Source organism: Syngnathoides biaculeatus, chromosome 12 (assembly GCF_019802595.1).
Source record: "Syngnathoides biaculeatus isolate LvHL_M chromosome 12, ASM1980259v1, whole genome shotgun sequence".
Lineage (NCBI taxonomy): Eukaryota > Metazoa > Chordata > Actinopteri > Syngnathiformes > Syngnathidae > Syngnathoides > Syngnathoides biaculeatus.
In genome coordinates, this window is record NC_084651.1 from 7,513,878 (window position 1) to 7,531,566 (window position 17,689).

Below are 17,689 nucleotides of genomic sequence, written 5' to 3' on the forward strand. Positions count from 1 at the left end.
TGGAGCCTATCCCAGCTGTCGAATATCCATCCATTTTCTTAACTGCTTATCCTCATAAGGGTCGCAGAGACTGCTGGACCGTATCTCTGCTGTCAAATATTCATCCATCCATCCATTTTCTTAGCCACTTCTCCTCACAAGGGTTGCGGGGAGTGCTGGAGCATATCCCTGCTGTCGAATATCCATCCATCCATCCATCCATCCATCCATCCATCCATTTTCTTAGCTTCTTATCGTCACAAACGTCACGGGGAGTGCTGAGTCTATCCCTGATGTTTAATATCCATCCATCCATCCATCCATCCATCCATCCATCCATTTTCTTATTCGCTTATCCTCACAAGGGTTGTGGGGAGTGCTGGAGCATATCCCTGCTGTCGAATATTCATCTATCCATCCAATTTCTTAGCTATTTATCCTCACAAGGGTCACAGGGAGTGCTGGACCCTATCCCTGCTGATGAATATCTATCTATCTATCTATCTATCTATCTATCTATCTATCTATCTATCTATCTATCTATCTATCTATCTATCTATCTATCTAATCTATCCATCCATCCATCCATTTTCTTCGGCGCTTACCCTCACAAGGGTCACGAGGAGTGTTGGAGCCTATCCCAGCTGTCGTATATAATAATCTAAATAAAATAATAATAAGAAATATAATGAGTCATGTAATTTTCAACCATCCTTTTGCATTCAATGAAGAGTAAAAGGAACTTGCGAATGTAACATTTTGACTTACTTGAGTTTTCTTGACAACAGTCCAGTTACCTTGATTCCAACTTTTGTCGGTTCTAATGAGCAAGATGACCGAGTAATGCAAACAAAGAAAAAAATGTTTTTAAAATAGGCTAACAATTTGTATTTTTAAGTCAAACTTGATTTTTTTTTTTTTTTTTTGGGCACCGACTTTGTGTCTGAAGCTATCAAAACGCAATAGCGTGGAACACACTGACATAGAGAAAACGTGATTTATTTATCTAGTGCGTTGTTCCTTTTTTTTTTTGACGCCATCCAAAATAGAGACATGGATGATTAATGAGCCCACTGACTCAAATTGAACATGTACTCGACTCGCGTGACGTCAGCGCTTACTCACGTCAAACAAGAATGTGCTTTTAGCTGGAAAAATGTGACAAAATACTGCAAAGCGTGTACAGAAGTGTCAGTTTTTATTTGATTTTATTTTATTAGGTTTCACTCAGTTGAAGAAAAAAAAAAAAACAACTTTTGTCTTTGGAACGTTAAATGAACAAGAGAGAAAAAGCCCCCCCTCCCCTTCCAAAAAAAAAATAAAAATAAAATAAAAATACAAAACAAATTGCATGACAAAAATGGACATAAAAACAATTTTAAATGCAGGGCGACTTCTGTTTGTTTTCCGCCCGTTTGTTTACATAGAAAAAAAAAACAAGAGCTAAAAAAATGTATTTACAGTGCATCTATCTATTTACATTAAGGCATTTTTGCTGGGGCCAAAAGAAGACGGCGGGCGTGATACGGACCCCACTTGTACACAAATAAATAGTCAGATCTCGTGTGATATTTACGTTTACAGTGCTATTCTCTGGTTGCTACCTGCTGTGGATGAAAACACGCGCGCGCACACACGATCAACAATATTTTGGGACTGATTTGCACGTCAGCTGAGGAAACATTTCATGTCTTCTGCCGTGACGGTATTTAAAAAAAAAAATTATAAAAAAAAAAAAAAAAAAACCAGCACCGTGATTTGTTTTAAAGTCTCAGTGCATCACAGCTCTGCTACAATTTTATTCAACACAAACCAGACGATATCGAGGCACTTTTCGATCAAGTCGGAGATGACGACAGGCTTTGGTTCAAGAAAATGAGATGGTGGGAGTGTTTTGCGAGCTGCTCGTGTTTTGTCTGCTTCGCTAAAAGACAAAATGAATTATTGATCAGCTAATTGCTGCTTTATAGCAGCCTCCCTCCCGCAGAAATTAATAAAACAAAACAAAACAAAAAAAAAAAATCCTTCCATAAGTCCGCCCCCGTTTTCCCTTTCTTCCATCCCTGACGCGTTGATCCATCAGCGGTGTAGTTTTTAACTCACTCGTTTTTGTTTTTTTGGGTTTTTTTTTTTTACCAATTTCTAGTGCATTTGGTTAAAATAATAACAACAACAATAAAAGGAACAAAGAAGCTCAATCTGGATTTACCAGTTCTAGGAGGTAACAAAATATGTTTTTTTTTGGCTTGACTAGTTTCGCACGTCCATTTTACGATAACGCGCACCCCACGTCGAGGTCGGCCGGAGTTTATAGCTCAGCTGGCTTTGGGGCGAGGGGCGGGAATGCCCCGGACTGGTCGCTAACCAATCATAGGGCACATTTATACTACTCACAAAAAAAAAATGAAAAATTCAGATGTAAAAAGTTTCAGTACTTTTTCACTACTTGGTACTCTCTAACAGGGAACTGAAAAATTATGAATGCAGTTTTCTTCCATTTATAGCAATCACTAGCAATTTTAGTTTGAACTAAAATGCTAATTATGAGATGAAAAGTGTTGTTTTTAGGGGGGGGAGAAGAAGATTTGCAGGTGAAATTTCAAGGTGATTAAAAAAAAAAACGGAAATTGAACATTTGAATGCTCGTCTAGGTGTAAAAAGTTTCAGTACTTTTTTCACTACTTGCTGCTTTCTAACAGGGACTGAAAAATGATGAATGCAATTTTCTTCTATTTATAGCAATCACGAGCATTTTAGTTCAAACTAAAATGTGAGAAGTGTTGTTTTGAGAGAGAGGAAAAAAAATATCAAAACCACCCAAGGTTTCAACCTTTTTCCTAGAATCCGGAAATTTCTCCACAAATCCGAATATCCCAAACTTTTTGTGAGTAAACAATCACACAATCCCGTTCACATTCACACCTACAGACAATTTAGAGTCTCCAATGAAGCTTTATGTGCATGTTTTTGTGGAATGTGGGTGGAACCCGGAGAACATGCAAACTCCACACGGGTAGAACGGAGCCGAGATCCGAGCCGCGGAACTCAGGACCGTGAGGAAAACGTGCTAACCGCCCGTCCGTCCGTCTCGCTGCCGAGTTTCGCACGCCAGACGCGGGTTAAGTGCTATCATTCCAGTCATAAAAGAACTACGACATTTCTTTTTTTTTTTTTTCTTCCAGTCTGTATTGAGTGTATCTGAAGCTCTTTCCAGTTTTTCCTGCACCACCCGTGGGAGTCGGCGAGGCCTCTCCCCGTCGCCGGAGAGAAGCGGGAAAAAAAAAATGGACAAAAGAACAAACAAAAATGTCATGAGTGAGCGCTTTCCGCGTGGTCAAGCGTTAGTTCTGGTGCCTCTTCATGTGCAGGGCCAGATGGTCCGAGCGGGAGAAGGAACGCGAGCACACGGGGCACTGGAAGGGCTTGGCGCCCGTGTGCTTGCGGTAGTGGCGGGTCAGCTCGTCGGAGCGGGCGAAGCGCCAGTCGCAGCTGTCCCACGTGCACCTGTAAGGCTTCTCACCTGCAGGGGGCGAAAGCAGCAAGTTTCAGCTGGTGGACGAAGTACGCGGCACATTGTTTATGAGTACACATAACAGAAAAAAAAACACGTTACATGTTGCATGTTGTCGGCTAAGCAAGCGCTAGCTAGCTAGGATTGGCTAAACCGTTCTGCTATCAAAACATGTTCCTAAAGCTAACAACTGTCAACTGACTAGCAAAAAATGCTAACTTAGCTAATGATAACTAACACAATATAGTACTTGGATGTGTTTTTTTCCCCAATAAGCTGGAGTACCGTAATTTCTCGAGTTCTTACGGCCACGCTAACCTGAGAACGCCCGATCTCGGAAGCTAAGCGGGTTTAACTCTGGTTAGTACTTGGATGGGAGTTAAATGCAGAGGGGTTGCGTCAGGAAGGGCATCGGGCGTAAACCGGTGCCAAACAAATGTGCGTTCATCTAAGATGACACGCTGTGGCGACCCCTAACGGGACAAGCTGAAAGCAAAAGAAGAAGAAGACCGTAATTTCTCGAGTATAATGCGTCCCGAAGTATAATGTGCACCCCCAAAGTTTGATCCCAAAAAAAAAAAAAAAAAAAAAAAATCAGGATAACCCTTCTACCAATGTAGAATGCGCACCACCAATTTGCCGCTACCCTTATGCTCAGAATATTAGGAATGATCTGTATTTATATTTTGCTAGGTTTGTACTTATATTGTTTTTAAAAAAAAATCTGTCCGTACAACAATCATTAATAATAATGTGCTGTGCTGATGTGATTATTAGTTTTTTTTTTTTTTTTTGTCTTAGTTTAAGTTTAAACAAACTCACGAGCAGTCGTTTCTGATCTTTGGTGCAGTAGCAACAAGCATGCTATGCTAACAATCAGCTCAGGTTGGGGGCGTATTACCATAATATATAAAAATGTATGTTTTTTACCACGCTATGTACCTGTATACGACCACACAATGCCATTGTATTTTTTTCATTTTTCATCCGTACCTAAATATAATGCGCTCTCTAAGCTTTTTGAAAATGTTTTTTGAAAAACGTGCGCATTATTTTCGAGAAATGACGGTAGTTTTGAGGAGCACGAGTTTGCAGTTTTAAGGCTGTCACACGACACGGCGTATTTGCCGCAAATCAAGCAGGAAGCGAAATCTCCGAGCGTGTTATATCATCGTCATTATTGCGCTGTGGTTCACGTTGCTCCATGTTGCCGTTCAACCTGTTTTTACCTAACATTTAATACCCATCAATCAATCATGAACTCAACTGCGGTCGACTTCAAATGTCTCTATTTACACCTTTTGGACATTGAGTCACCTGTGAATGTTGACAACCTGGCTTTTTAGTTCTAAAAAAAAAAATATGAGGAATTAATTACTCAAGTACAGGTACTGGAAAATGTTACTCATGTCTAATTTGGACTTGAGCACTGCGAGCAAAGGACGGCAAACAAATGACTAACGAACACAGCGGATTAGCAGGAACTGGAAAGACCGGTTGGCGGCAGTACACGGATCCCCCCAGGGGGACATTGGCCTGGAGTGTCGGCCATCTTCTTCATCTTCATCAGGACCTTCACTACCCGTCATCTTCAAAAATATTTGATTTTTTTGTTTTGCAGCGGTGGCTACAATTAGTGAGAGAGTGATGTACTGTGTACTTGGGTATGAGCGGTCGGGGGCGTTATCCAATCGTGTAGCTTTAAGCGGAGTACACAGATCTCGATAATCAGGACAAATTTAAGCAAACCCGCCCCCTTTGCCCCAATCAAAGAAAAAACCCGACCACCCGATGCTCTGTAAAATTATCCAAAGCGATTACCCTGTGCTGTCGGATGCGCCGGGGGATTTGGGGGGGGGGGGGGAGCGTGGGCCGACGATCTTAAATTTAAACCTGTTCGCTATAGTCATACCTTCACTTACAAGGTTAAATTGTTCCATGACCAAGCTCATACCTCACATTACGCAAAATATGCGTAATGTGAGAAACTCCGTACATGACAAGGAGAAAAATAAATAAATAAATAAAAATGAAAAATATTTCTGTGCGCTGTGTACTGGAGATAATTGGGCTCAATTATGTGTACTTTGCTGAAGGGTGTAATTTACTTTTCAAACCGTAGTTATAACTGCCAAGACATTTTCAGAATCTAAAGAAGCTAAATGCTGAAACATTTGTGATCATATTAGTGAGTGGGAAAGCTTGTTGACACATAACACTGACATTAGCGCTAATGCCAGCGCTAACACGAGATGAGAGGTGCCCGGGCTGGTCTGTCAACATTACAGACCACCTGAGTCAGAAATCTTGCTGTGATATGGAATTTTTTTTAAAAAATGCTAGCGTGCTCATTGGATCCCAGTGTAGCATCCCTGATGATTTAGAAGCCATTATCGCAAGATCTACTGTAATTTCCGGCCTGTAAGCTGCGACTTTTTTCACACACTTTCAACCTTGCGGTTTATGCAGTGATACGGCTAATTTGTGCATTTTTTTCTAATGGTCGCAAGGGGGCACTCGAGCGGAAAAGGTAAGGGTGAGACAGGTGGAATGTATGTGCCAAGGAAGTGACTTTTACCGGTCCCCCCCTGTTAGTGCTGCGCTGGTGCGTTACTGCCGAGTCTCAGTGACTTTTACCGGTACGTTTTTTTTTTTTTTTTTAACTGGCCCTGTTAGCGTAGTGGCGCTTGCGTTAGACTCTCTGTGTACAGTCTTTCTTGGTAAATATCTCGTGTTTCAATGTAGGTTTCAAGGCGGGCACTTGCGGGTTTTACACAGATGTGGCATATGTATGGACCAAAAAGTATTTCCTTTACAAATGTACAGGGTGAGGTTTATACCAACGTGCGCTCTGTAGGCCGGGAATTACAGTAGTTTTTTTTTTTTATCCCCAATAAGCGCAGTGTTGATGTTCAAATGGTGGCTAATGATACAGTAGCTTACAGTAGTAAATATACTTTTGTCTCATTTCTGATGAACACTTCCACCTAGCATGTGAAACCATGTTTGACATGCTGGTGGTACTGTACTTGGAGAAGTATTTCTTGAGGTAGTACATTACAACTTTTACCGGTCCGGCCCTGTTAGCGCCGTGTTAGCGTGTTACTGCCGCTGATGTTTTTTGTAACCGGCCGTTAGCGGAGCGGCGCTAGCGTTAGTGCGCCGCTAGCATTAGGATTAGTGCGGCGCTAGCGTTTCGACTCTGTGTACCATCTTTCTTTGTCAATATCTCGTGTTTCAACGTGGGCACTTGCGGCTTTTACACAGCTGCGGCGTATGTACGCACCGAATGGTATTTCCTTGACAAATGTATTGGGTGAGGCTTATAACCAGGTGCGCTCTGTAGGCCGGGAATTACGGAACTTGCTACATATCTTGTCTTGAACACGTCACAGCGCAAGGCACTCGCTGAAATATTGAGACATATTTCTCCCTTTTTTAACGTAACTAAATCAATTTATTACTGCTATTTTACTTTTTTCAATCTTCTTTTTACAATTCTTCACTGATTGGCTCAGAGAAATCACATGCTTCGACTGCCCCACGGTGACTCATCCATTTTCATTCCAATTCAAATTGCCAAATAGTGTCCATTAACTTGTAAATGGCGCACGATCTAGCCCACGAGATCACCTGCTAAATGTGTCACAGATTCTGATTAAAAAACGCTTTGTGCGTTTTATATTTATCCTCTTTTAAAAAAAAATAAAAAACAAATAAAAAAAACGTAGGACAGTTTGTGTGGAGGAAGGAATGAAGCGAGCGGGGAGTTCATATCTCGCAACACAATCTCAAACCCACACACACGCTCGCACAATCAGGATAATGGATGTTGATGGAGATTGGGGGGGGGGGAACTCCCACGGGGACCCAAACGCATTAGGAATCATCTCATACAGATTAGTGACAGGTGTATGTGTGTGTGTGCAGTCAAGTGTCTGAATAAGAGCGGTGCATCGAGTAACAAAAAGAAAGGCGTCAAGGGAGGGTGGGGTGGGGGGGGCTGAAGGTGGAAGAGAAAAAAAGACGGCGGCATTGAGTGGAAGATACAAAGGATAGACAATAAGGAAGTTGGTCGTCTCTTTGTGCATCCAAGCAATATTTAATTGTCGTGTTCCAGACCCCCCCACGCGCCACAAGCCCATCCGACTCGCCTAAGGTGTGTGCGTGTGTAAGATGTGGAATGTGTAGATATCAACAGAAGCTTTGTTTAGTTAGCTGCTCCGAGGTGGGGCCCCGAAAAACACCTCCCGGGCCTTGTTTGTTGCTTCTGCTTGTCCAAACTAACAATTCGGACGACAGGACGGGCCAACGGGAGAAGAAGACTGGAAGCCAAAGCGGCTAGAAGATCAGCCCGTTGCTCAACGGAGACCTCCAAGACCAAATAAACGCAGAGTTTGGATCACGAACAAACTGTACAGCTTTGGCAACACCTAGCTTGTGATTAGGTATGATTTTATTTCTTGAAACATGAAAAATGTCATCATTTTAACCTCATAAAAATAATACATAACATATATCACTCCATCCATTTTCTCTGCCGGTTATCCTCACGAGGGCCGCGGGGAGTGCTGGAGCCTATCCCAGCTGCCAACGGGCAGGAGGAGGGGTACACCCTGCAATGGTCGCCAGCCAATCGCAGGGCACTCATGCTAACAATCACACCTTGGGGCAATTTAGAGGGTCCAATTAATGTTGCATGTTTTTTTTGGGAATGTGGGAGGAAACCGGAGTGCCCGGAGAAAACCCACGCAGGCACGGGGAGAACATGCAAACTCCACACAGGCGGGGCCGGGATTGAATCTGGGTCCTCAGAACTGTGAGGCCAATCCTTTACCAGCTGCTCCACTGTGCTGCCTGTATAATTTTTTAATAGTAGGCAGTAGTAAAACAAAACTGTAATTAATCCATCCATTTTCAAAACCATTTATCCCAGTTAGAGTTGCAGGACGGTGGAGCCTATCCCAGCTGACTTTGGGCGAAAGGCGTACTACACCCTGAACTGGTCGCCAGAGCATAATTTCTGTATATTTTTCATTATGTATTTGTCTTTAAGAATGACATTTTCGCTGTCACTCGCATTCTTGGCCGGGGGCAATCCCGCGGTTGTGCTGCTTTGTAATGAAGTGTGCGGTGTCGTTTTTTTGACTTAATGTAACACATATGATTCCCTGCCCCAAAACAAGGATACAATTCATTTATAAAAATGAATACATTTTCCCCTCAAGTTTGATTTTGAAATAAAAATGGTTAAAAGAGCTTGAAAATTCTGAAAAAATGACACCCATTTAATTGTTACGTGTGTGTACCTCACTTAAACTACAACCTTAGCCAAGAAGATAATGACGCATGTGTGCTTAGTCACAAAATATGGTTCTTGACCACAATTCATTCCAGAAGGCGGCTCCAGAAGCGATTTGTTCGAAAACCGAATCGATTATTTCCCACGTCTGCGTACGGAGGCCGCGTTATACACAATAACAACGCGTGTCGTGGAGCAGCTGCTCTGGTCCGCGCGTGTTATGTTATTTCCGGGTTTTGTCGCAGGCGTGCGATTACCGATTTACGTTAGAAAACAGAAGGAAAAAAAAAAACCTCTCAAAATTTCCGTTCAAAAACCGATTCGTTCGAGAACTGACACATTTGAGAACCAAGTACTCACTGTATTAGGCAGGTGACGCGCATTGGTGTAACTGGCTACATTTACGCAAACACAAACATATATGCCGGGAACACAAATCGGCGACACGGTCTTCGTCGCGCCCCTCGTTTTCTTCCCGAGGAATTCCAAAAAAATTCACTGGAAAGCGAAGTCTTACCCGTGTGGGTCCTGAGGTGGGCTTTCAGATGGGACGACTTGGTGTAGACCTTCTTGCAGCCTGTCGGGACAGAAACCAACGCAACTCAATCACATATTATGGGATACCTCGTGGCAACATGTTATGAGGGCCAGTAGGTGAGCTGTGTCAAAAAGTATTTTACTCATACTGCTACGTAGTGAGATGTTTGTCATAGTTGGATACCTTACGACAGTGTTTCCCAACATTTATTGAGTCAAGCTACATATTTCACATTTTAAAAATTTCGCTGTCCACCACCGAAGTATTTACACACCTAAATAACGACGATCTCATCTCAATGTACTCAACTTGACTTACTTTGTGTGCAATCCTTGTCCGTTTAGTTGAAGCTATTTTGTTGTACGAATGGCGACAGGTGGATACAAAGATTATTTCCATCTTTTGCCACAATATGCCGCTAACATAATGGAAACCCGTTTGAGCATTTATTCGATAAAGGTTCAACTCTTTGTCGTCACTAATCAAGAATTCGGTGGGTTAGTGGAATGAACGTATCTTTCGACAACCGACACTTTTGGCCTACCAGTAAACTATCAATTTGTAAATTCTCATTTATTTGATAATCCTGATCTCCTTCTTTTCCTTTTGGCTTGTCCCGTTAGGCGTTGCTACAGCGTGTCATCTTTTTTTCCATCTAAGCCTATCTCGTGCATCTTCCTCTCTAACACCCACTGTCCTCATGTCCTCCCTCGTCACATCCATCAAGCTTCTCTTTGGTCTTCCTCTCGCTCTTGCCTGCCAGCACCTTTCTACCAATATACTCACTCTCTCGCCTCTGAACGTGTCCAAACCATCCAAACCAAAGTCTTCTTCTCTCTCAAACCTTTGTCTCCAAAACATCCAACTTTGGCTGTCCCTTGAATGAGCTCATTTCTAATCCTATCCAACCTGTTCACACCAAGCGAGAACCTCAACATCTTCATTTCTGCTACCTCCAGTTCTGCTCCCTGTTCTTTCTTCAGTGCCACCGTCTCTAATCCGTACATCATGGCCGGCCTCGCCACTGTTTTATAAACTTTGCCCTTCATCCTACAGAACATAGAACACCTTGTGTTCCACCCCGCTAGGACCCGTTTCTTCACTTCCTTACCATTCTCCCCGTTGCTCTGTATTGGTGACCCCAAGTATTTGAAGTCGTCCACCCTCGCTATCTCTTCTCCCTGGAGCGTCACTCCTCCTCCTCCTCTGCCCTTCACATTCATGCACATATACTTTGTTTTACTTCAGCTAAACTTCATTCCTCTCCTTTCCAGTGCGTGCCTCCATCTTTCTAATTGTTCCTCCGCCTGGTCCATGCTTTCACTGCTGATCACAACATCATTTTCGAAGGGGATTCCAGTCTAACATCCTCTGTCAGCCTATCCATTACTACGGCAAACAGGAAGGGGCTCAGTGTGGATCCCTGATGCAGTCCCACCTCCACCTTAAACTCTTCTGACACACCTACCTACACCTAATATCCAACTTTCAAAATTCTGGCCTTACAAAATACATTATTCGTAATAAACTAGTCCAATTCTGTAAAAAAAATTTCATCGGCACACCTGATGATCTCTCACGGAAGAACGACTGACTTGTCCCTAAAAGTCATTTCTTTAATCAAGGCAGGCAAATGACACGCTTGCAGTTGAACAGGTCGAACCACTCTTGCTCGTCACATGACATCACAATTGAGAAAATTAACATTAACGTCTGCATTCCTAATGAGGTTTTTCAGCAACACGGAGGAAGAGGGTCACCTTGAGCCACGTTCCCCCCGTGCGAGAGTTTCGCACTGAGGCGATCTCTCCTTGGCGCGTGAGAGAACACCGCATCATTTGAATTTAAGGCGTCGGACGTGCGCGGACACGCTCGCGGGAAGCCTCCCTTTTTACACGCTGACGCCACTCGCTTTGCAAGTAGCTGCACATCGAGCAGCTCCCGTGAGAGCCTTGAGAGGATTTTTTTATTTTATTTTTTTTGCGGGGAATAAAAAGATTCCAATGAATGAACGCATTGAGTTAACCGAGTGAGCCTTGAGCCGTCGCGCTGACAAAACAGGCTGGCTTAATTAACGCAAATACACCCACAGGTTCATTCCATCATCATACCAGTAATGTCTTTCAAGCCGCAACCATCTGTGAGAACTGACTGCGGAGTTTGCTTTGTGATGATACACAAAGGGAAGAAATTGAGGTTTTTTTTAAAAAAAGGAAAACAAAAGAAACTCTAGTAGCCAGTTGTAATAAATTACTTTTATCAACCTTACTCATGTTGTATGGAGAGTAAACAACACGGTAGTGGCACAAAGAATCCTGATTTTGGATCAGGACCAAATTGTACACCGTCACCCCCTTTACATATTCCTGAATTTTCTCATGGATACTTTTTGTCTCATAAAATTGAATCATGAGTTGTTTCGGGCAACAACAGAGGATCTGCGATCGTAACTATTGCACAGGTTTAATAAAAATTGTTAGCTGACACATACGGATTTAAAATTGAAATTTTTGAATAGTTTTCTCATTTATGATTTGATTCTTGGTCCTAACCATTTTTTTTTTCCCCCAAACGCACCCCACACCTCAGGATAATCTTTTAGTGCTGTCCGATAATCAGAACTTTGCAGACTTTTATCAGAAGAGAGGGGGAAAAAAAATACTTGAACGATATATCGTTTTAAAATCCCGGCCATAACTGTCGAAGGCGGTCCGAAGCTAAATGCTAAAACCTTCAAAACGTTGTCCGACCATGTTAGCGAGTTTCTTTGTCCGACAACAGCACGCGTCGAGAACACTAAAATTAGCGCTGATGCTTCACCTGGGATGTGTCGGAAATTTGGCATTCATTTCAAGCAAAATTGAGTGAGAATTGTCGGAATAGCACACGAATATATTTCTGGAGCCGTGTCCAAACGTAATGGGCCTGTGGTACACTTCTCTGCAAAGTGCTTTGGTAGTTTTTGCCAAGGAGAACTTTGCCACTTTCACAAGTACTACATGTTACTTGTGAGATAAACCATGCACTTTTCGTACTACAAGCACAGAGTTGTCAACTAGTGCACATTTTTTACTCACTAGAAACATGGAATTGCGGTACTGGTAATGACAAAGAAAATCGTAGTACATGGGCTATGATAACGTGCTCAAACACTTTTCCATATGTTTCAGCATTTTTTCAATACCCTTGATATCCATTTTTACGTCCAAGTTGTTGTAAACTTTTCCTCCTGACGATTAATTCACTAGTACACGGGTGTCAAACACATTTTTGTGGCGGGCCGCATTGTAGTTATGATTTCCCTCAGAGGGCCGTTTTGGCTCTGAAAGCATCAAAATCTCTTCCCTCGTCATCATATTTGCACATGAAATTTATGAAATAGTTTTGGAATCTGAAATCAAGGGTAATGGGTTTTCCAACTATTGTTGATGTTTGCTAGCACAAAAATGCTTGGAATAGCTCAACGTTATCATTTATGATGAGAATTTGAAATGTTTGTATTAGATTTGACTAAAAATCATGGAAGCTGATGCGCATGAATTGCCTCCGTGGGCCACGTAAAATCATATGGCGGGCCGGATCTGGCCCCCGGGCCTTGAATTTGACACCAATGCACTAGTAGATGGTCTTATTAGTGAGACAAAACTACTAGGGGGGGATTTTGTTGCAACTAGTAGGGTCCTAGTTCAACTACTAGTTAGTTGGGCTTAGTCGTGTTACTAATGCGTCACGGTAATTTACTACTAAGATTTAGATTTGTATAAGTATGTCAAAATTGGCACCACTAGCGCAAAACAATTAAGAGCAATGAAACATTTGTTCTACTTGTGTGCTGTATGGTGTTACGAACTAGTACATTCCCCTAAAGCTGGATACCACGGACATTGAATAAATGCTCAACAATGCTCGGGATGTGATTTTGTTCCAACCTGGATAATCACAGTGGTGGATCCGTCGCTTCTCCAAGTCCGGGTTGTTCCTGCGGTTGTAGCGGGCGGTGGTGAGGGCCTGCGTGGCCGCGGGGGCTTGGGCCAGCGGCGCGGCTTGTCCCGGGACTGCGGGTAGGGCGTTCGAAGCGAGGGGCAGCGCCATGGCGTCGGGCGGCAGTCCGGGGGCGCCGCCCGCCAGCTTGGAGGCGATGGTGGCCGCGTAGGAGGGCGGCGGCGACATGGTGTGGAGGAGCTCCTTCTGCCTGTCGGGGCTGCCCGGCTCTGAGCTGGGCGGCGAGGGCGGCAGGTAGGGCTGCTGCTGGAAGAAGTGGGTGTGCGGGTGTGAGTAAGGTGGCCCGCCGCAGAAAGAAGACTTAGCAGTCTGATCTTGTTGGGTGGTGCAGAAGGGCGTGCGGACGGTGGAGGAGTGTGGAAGCTGCTGCTGCTGCTGGGGGTCATGATGATGGTGAGCCTCCATGCCGTCGCCATGGTGATGCTCCAAACCGGAGATGAGGAGCTGGAAGAGCGAGGCGCCGGCGTCGTGCTGGGGCAGCTGCTGTTCGAACGGCGACGGGATCTCCTGTTTGATGAACACCTCCGGTAGAGCCTCGCCGCCCGGTTGGTTGAAAGCGCTGGTGAAGTCGGGCAGCCCCGCCATGTTGGTCTCCATGGCGGCGCAGCTACTCGCGGGCACGTGGAGGCTTTGAGAGAAGCACGGCGCCGCCGATTCTGTTTTGACCTGGACGAGGTCCCCGTGGGGCTGCGGGAGCCGTGTCTGGGCCAAGCCCGACCTCGGGTAGGCCACGTCGGGGAAGAAGAGATTCATGTTGAGGGTGTACGGAGCCCCCGTGTGGTCCTCCTCGAAGAAGTTATCCACCCCCGTGGCACCGTCTCTGTGGGACTTCTGAGCGTCTGGAAGCGGCTGCGGGGAGAGATAGCGGTCCATCTCGCACTTCGCCTGTCGAAAGGACAAACAAAAAACACATAAGCGTTTCACTCGGCTTCTGACGAGGTGTCAGACAACCATTTCAGATTTGATTGGCGAGTCACGGTAAGACATTTATCAAGTAGTCATCAATAGGCGCTTGCCACATTCCCACTCTGCGTGTAAGGCTGAACTCAGAAACCTACAAGCCTTTTTTTTTTTTTTAACTGCTATGACTTTGCACAATTCTTGTAAAAATTCTAACAAGGATTTGGATTGCAGGAAGAGCATGCAAGAGAATAAAGAGAGGCGGGGAGGGAGGGGGGGTAAGACACCCGTGGATTTGTGCATGCATGCAGTAGTAGTAGGAGTTGTCTGGGATGGGCTCCTGCTATTTCTAAGCTCCCGTACCGGCTGTTGCCACAGTCCTCTCCCCTTCTTTGCTCTACTGCGGGGCAGTGAGTTAGCGGGACCTTTCAGACCAGGGTCAGTTGGTGCGAACCGACAACTGCTCGCCAACTGGTCGCGCATGCACAACAAAAAATGCGCAGGGATGCCTTGCGTGTTTCCTGCAAATGCTTCACGATGCATTGGGAGGGTAAAAAAAAAAAAAAAAAAAATATATATATATATATATATATATATTAGTACATAAAACGCGGCGCGTGCGGTGTTGTAATGGTGTGGCAGGCCGGTTAGGAAAAACAGCCGCCACGCCCATTGAATCCACACACACAATCGATCACAATCCGTGCACGAGGGGGAGCTTTTTCCAACCTGTGTGTAGACGCCGTGTCCGCCTCTGTCCGAGTCGCTTATCTTGCACTCCAAGCCGAAGTCCTCCAGGTGGAATCCTGCGGGCAACGACGCCTTGTGCAGCGGGTAGAAGGGCTCCTCGTGCCCGCCGCCTCCTCCGCTCATCGCCAGTGTCGCAGCCATGGAGCAACGGAAAAAAAGGGGGGAGAAACGAAACAAAACAAAACCAAAACAAACACTTGGGCCCCGTTTTAGTGCGGCGAATTAAGGAGGAAGAAGAGGAGGAGGATGCTACGGTCGAGCCGGGGGAGGGAATGGAGCCGGACGATCTTGCTTACATCCCCGTTTGCACTTGTCTCGCTTCCTCCGGCGGCCCACCATCAGTTTTCTATGCGCGGCGTGCAGGGCGGAGCGGGCCTGGTGTAAATAGAGCACACGCACCGCCTACCAGACCTTTAAAAGGCTGCCCATCACTCATTCAAACGCGGCCACCGCCCCGAACTCGCCGTCTAAATACATTAACCACGCCAGCACCGCACATCCACAAGGGGAAGTCAAGGTTGAACAAACACTGACACGCAAACATTTCATCATAATAGTAAATCAATCATTTTACATTAGCGCAATTTTTTTGTGGAAAAAAATGACGAAATTGAGGCAAAAATAAATGTCAATGGGACCTTTACAGTGCAAATCCACATTCCATAAACAAACACAGTGCAGCTCGACCTCAGGAACGTCACATGCCTTTGCCAAAATGGGAGTCCTCGGTTTACAACTGAATTCCGTTCCTACGGCGGCGACGCAACCCGTAATTTGCAGGTCGGGACATATCGCCACCGTCCCAGTTGATAACCTACGCTAACAAAGTCGTAATTACTGTAAATATTTGCAGGGGAAAAACACTTGTAAGCAAAACACAGCAAATAAGGGCAATTATTGAGGGTCCCTGCTTGTGCCACAAGACGCCACCGCCGCTCAACCTAATTCATTGTGGGTTGTCAGTGACCTGGAAAAGTCATAATTCCAGTAAATATTTGTTAAAAAGCAACCTCCATTGTGTATTCTATGCACTGATCTATTAATATATCCATCCATCTATCATCTATTGACCAATCAGCGTATCCATATATCTATCAGAAGTGTGAAAAAGTTGGACAGTGATAAAGGGAGAGGTCAGGTGTGCCCGACGAGCATTTTTATTGTAATGTTTGAGCTTGGACGTCCGTTGGAAGCGGGAGCCACGATGACACACACTTAAAACATTTTCTTCAGTCGAAGCGCAGCGAATGAATTCCCATCTGTCAGCATTCACGCGATAAAATCTGTGAATAGAACTCAGTGCCAATTCTTAGATTTACCTGAAAGATTGGGGCGTGCGAGACAGAGGAAAATACAAAGGCTGATGAGAATGTTGTAAAGAAAAGTCACTATAAACTGGCAAGGTACCAAAGAAGGCATTCCAGCACCGTTGTTCTGCAGTGTACCGTGAACAATAATTAATGTGGAACAGCAGCCGCACTTAACTCCTAACCACCGGTTGGATTTCCCTCGTACAATATGAGGTCATGCAAAATATGCCAAGTGCCCGATTCCAGACTAATGCGGCGTGGAACAGATAAGAAAGATGGGCTCAAAAAACAAGAGCCGCGTGCCAAGAAAAATGAATACTTGGGCACTTTTACGAGGAATGCGTTACCTGAGGAACATCTGACCGCGTGGGAGAACAACGAGGAAGGCCTAATTCAAAACCTATAGAAGGGTTATGAATCCAAAAGCGAGGGGAAAACAATTTTCACTTTTATTTTTTTTTATAAAGCCCTACACACGTCATTATTTGGGTTTCTGCTTGAGTCGTTGGAACCAATCAGGAGCTTCTCTTTTGGTCTGCAAATAAAACAAAAGGGAAAATTTCTTTAAGAACATGATTTCTTTTTCTTTGGTGATTTAAAGAAACAATGAAGGTATCTTGTTTCACACGGAAGATGAACTGGAAGAAGATACAGCGTTTGATTTTCTTGCCAGACCTGTATTTTCAAGCAACTTGAATAAACCCGGCTGCTATGTTGTAGATCAAATTGACCCATTTAGATTTTTTTTTAGTGTGAAAATTGTGTGAGAATAAACCTGCTGGTGCCATTATTTTGTTTTTCACGTGTATATTTTATCGTTGGAGTTGCTAGCGTGCCAAAACATCATCTATTGAAGCTTGGAAGCTGGCAGCCACAGAAGCGGCTAAAAGAAAGGCGAGCGTGGGTGGTAGAAATAAAATATAAAATAAAATATCATACATTCGTTCTCCATTTCATATGCAGATAGACGTCAAGATATTACAATATTGCAGAAAATGCTTCATTCAGTTCAATTAAAAAAGAGAAAAGTAATTCATAAGTCATATTACACAGTGTGAAATATTTTATCATTTTGACTATCATACTTTAAACACTTAAAGTCACTGTATTAATAACAAAATAATAAATAACCATATATGAATTGGTCTTCTGAAAAGAAATGCCTGTGTGCATGAATGTGTAGTTTTACTTTTTTGACTGCAGCTACTGGAAGAAGTAACTTTTTTTTTTTTTTACAATATTTCAATCTATTCAGATGCACTTGTATGTGACATACGCACACCTTAACTAAAAAATATGTGATAAATGCTTCATGTCCACTTACATAACAGGAGGGATGAGGAGATTATCATTATTCCCCTTTGTGCCACTTTCTGTTTCAACTGTTGCTCAAATGA

General features: G+C 43.9%; 2 protein-coding genes across 2 annotated transcripts in view; both read right to left on the reverse strand.

Annotated features, from left to right (window-relative positions):
• Window positions 1-1,180: 1,180 nt before the first annotated feature.
• Window positions 1,181-16,714, reverse strand: klf5a (Kruppel like factor 5a). The gene is made up of 4 exons (XM_061836382.1): window positions 14,962-16,714; window positions 13,260-14,217; window positions 9,310-9,369; window positions 1,181-3,499 (listed from the first exon to the last, which is right to left on the reverse strand). Exons 1-4 carry the CDS (start codon window positions 15,121-15,123, stop codon window positions 3,321-3,323), a joined length of 1,359 nt encoding a protein of 452 aa, XP_061692366.1. The 5' UTR covers window positions 15,124-16,714; the 3' UTR covers window positions 1,181-3,320.
• A 5-nt stretch (window positions 16,715-16,719) lies between these two features.
• Window positions 16,720-17,689, reverse strand: part of pibf1 (progesterone immunomodulatory binding factor 1) — a 35,835-nt gene continuing 34,865 nt past the window's right edge. Inside the window, exon 19 of the mRNA XM_061836380.1 lies at window positions 16,720-16,827. Coding sequence (XP_061692364.1) covers window positions 16,774-16,827 — 54 coding nt within the window. The 3' untranslated portion in view covers window positions 16,720-16,773. The remainder of the gene's footprint in view (window positions 16,828-17,689) is intronic.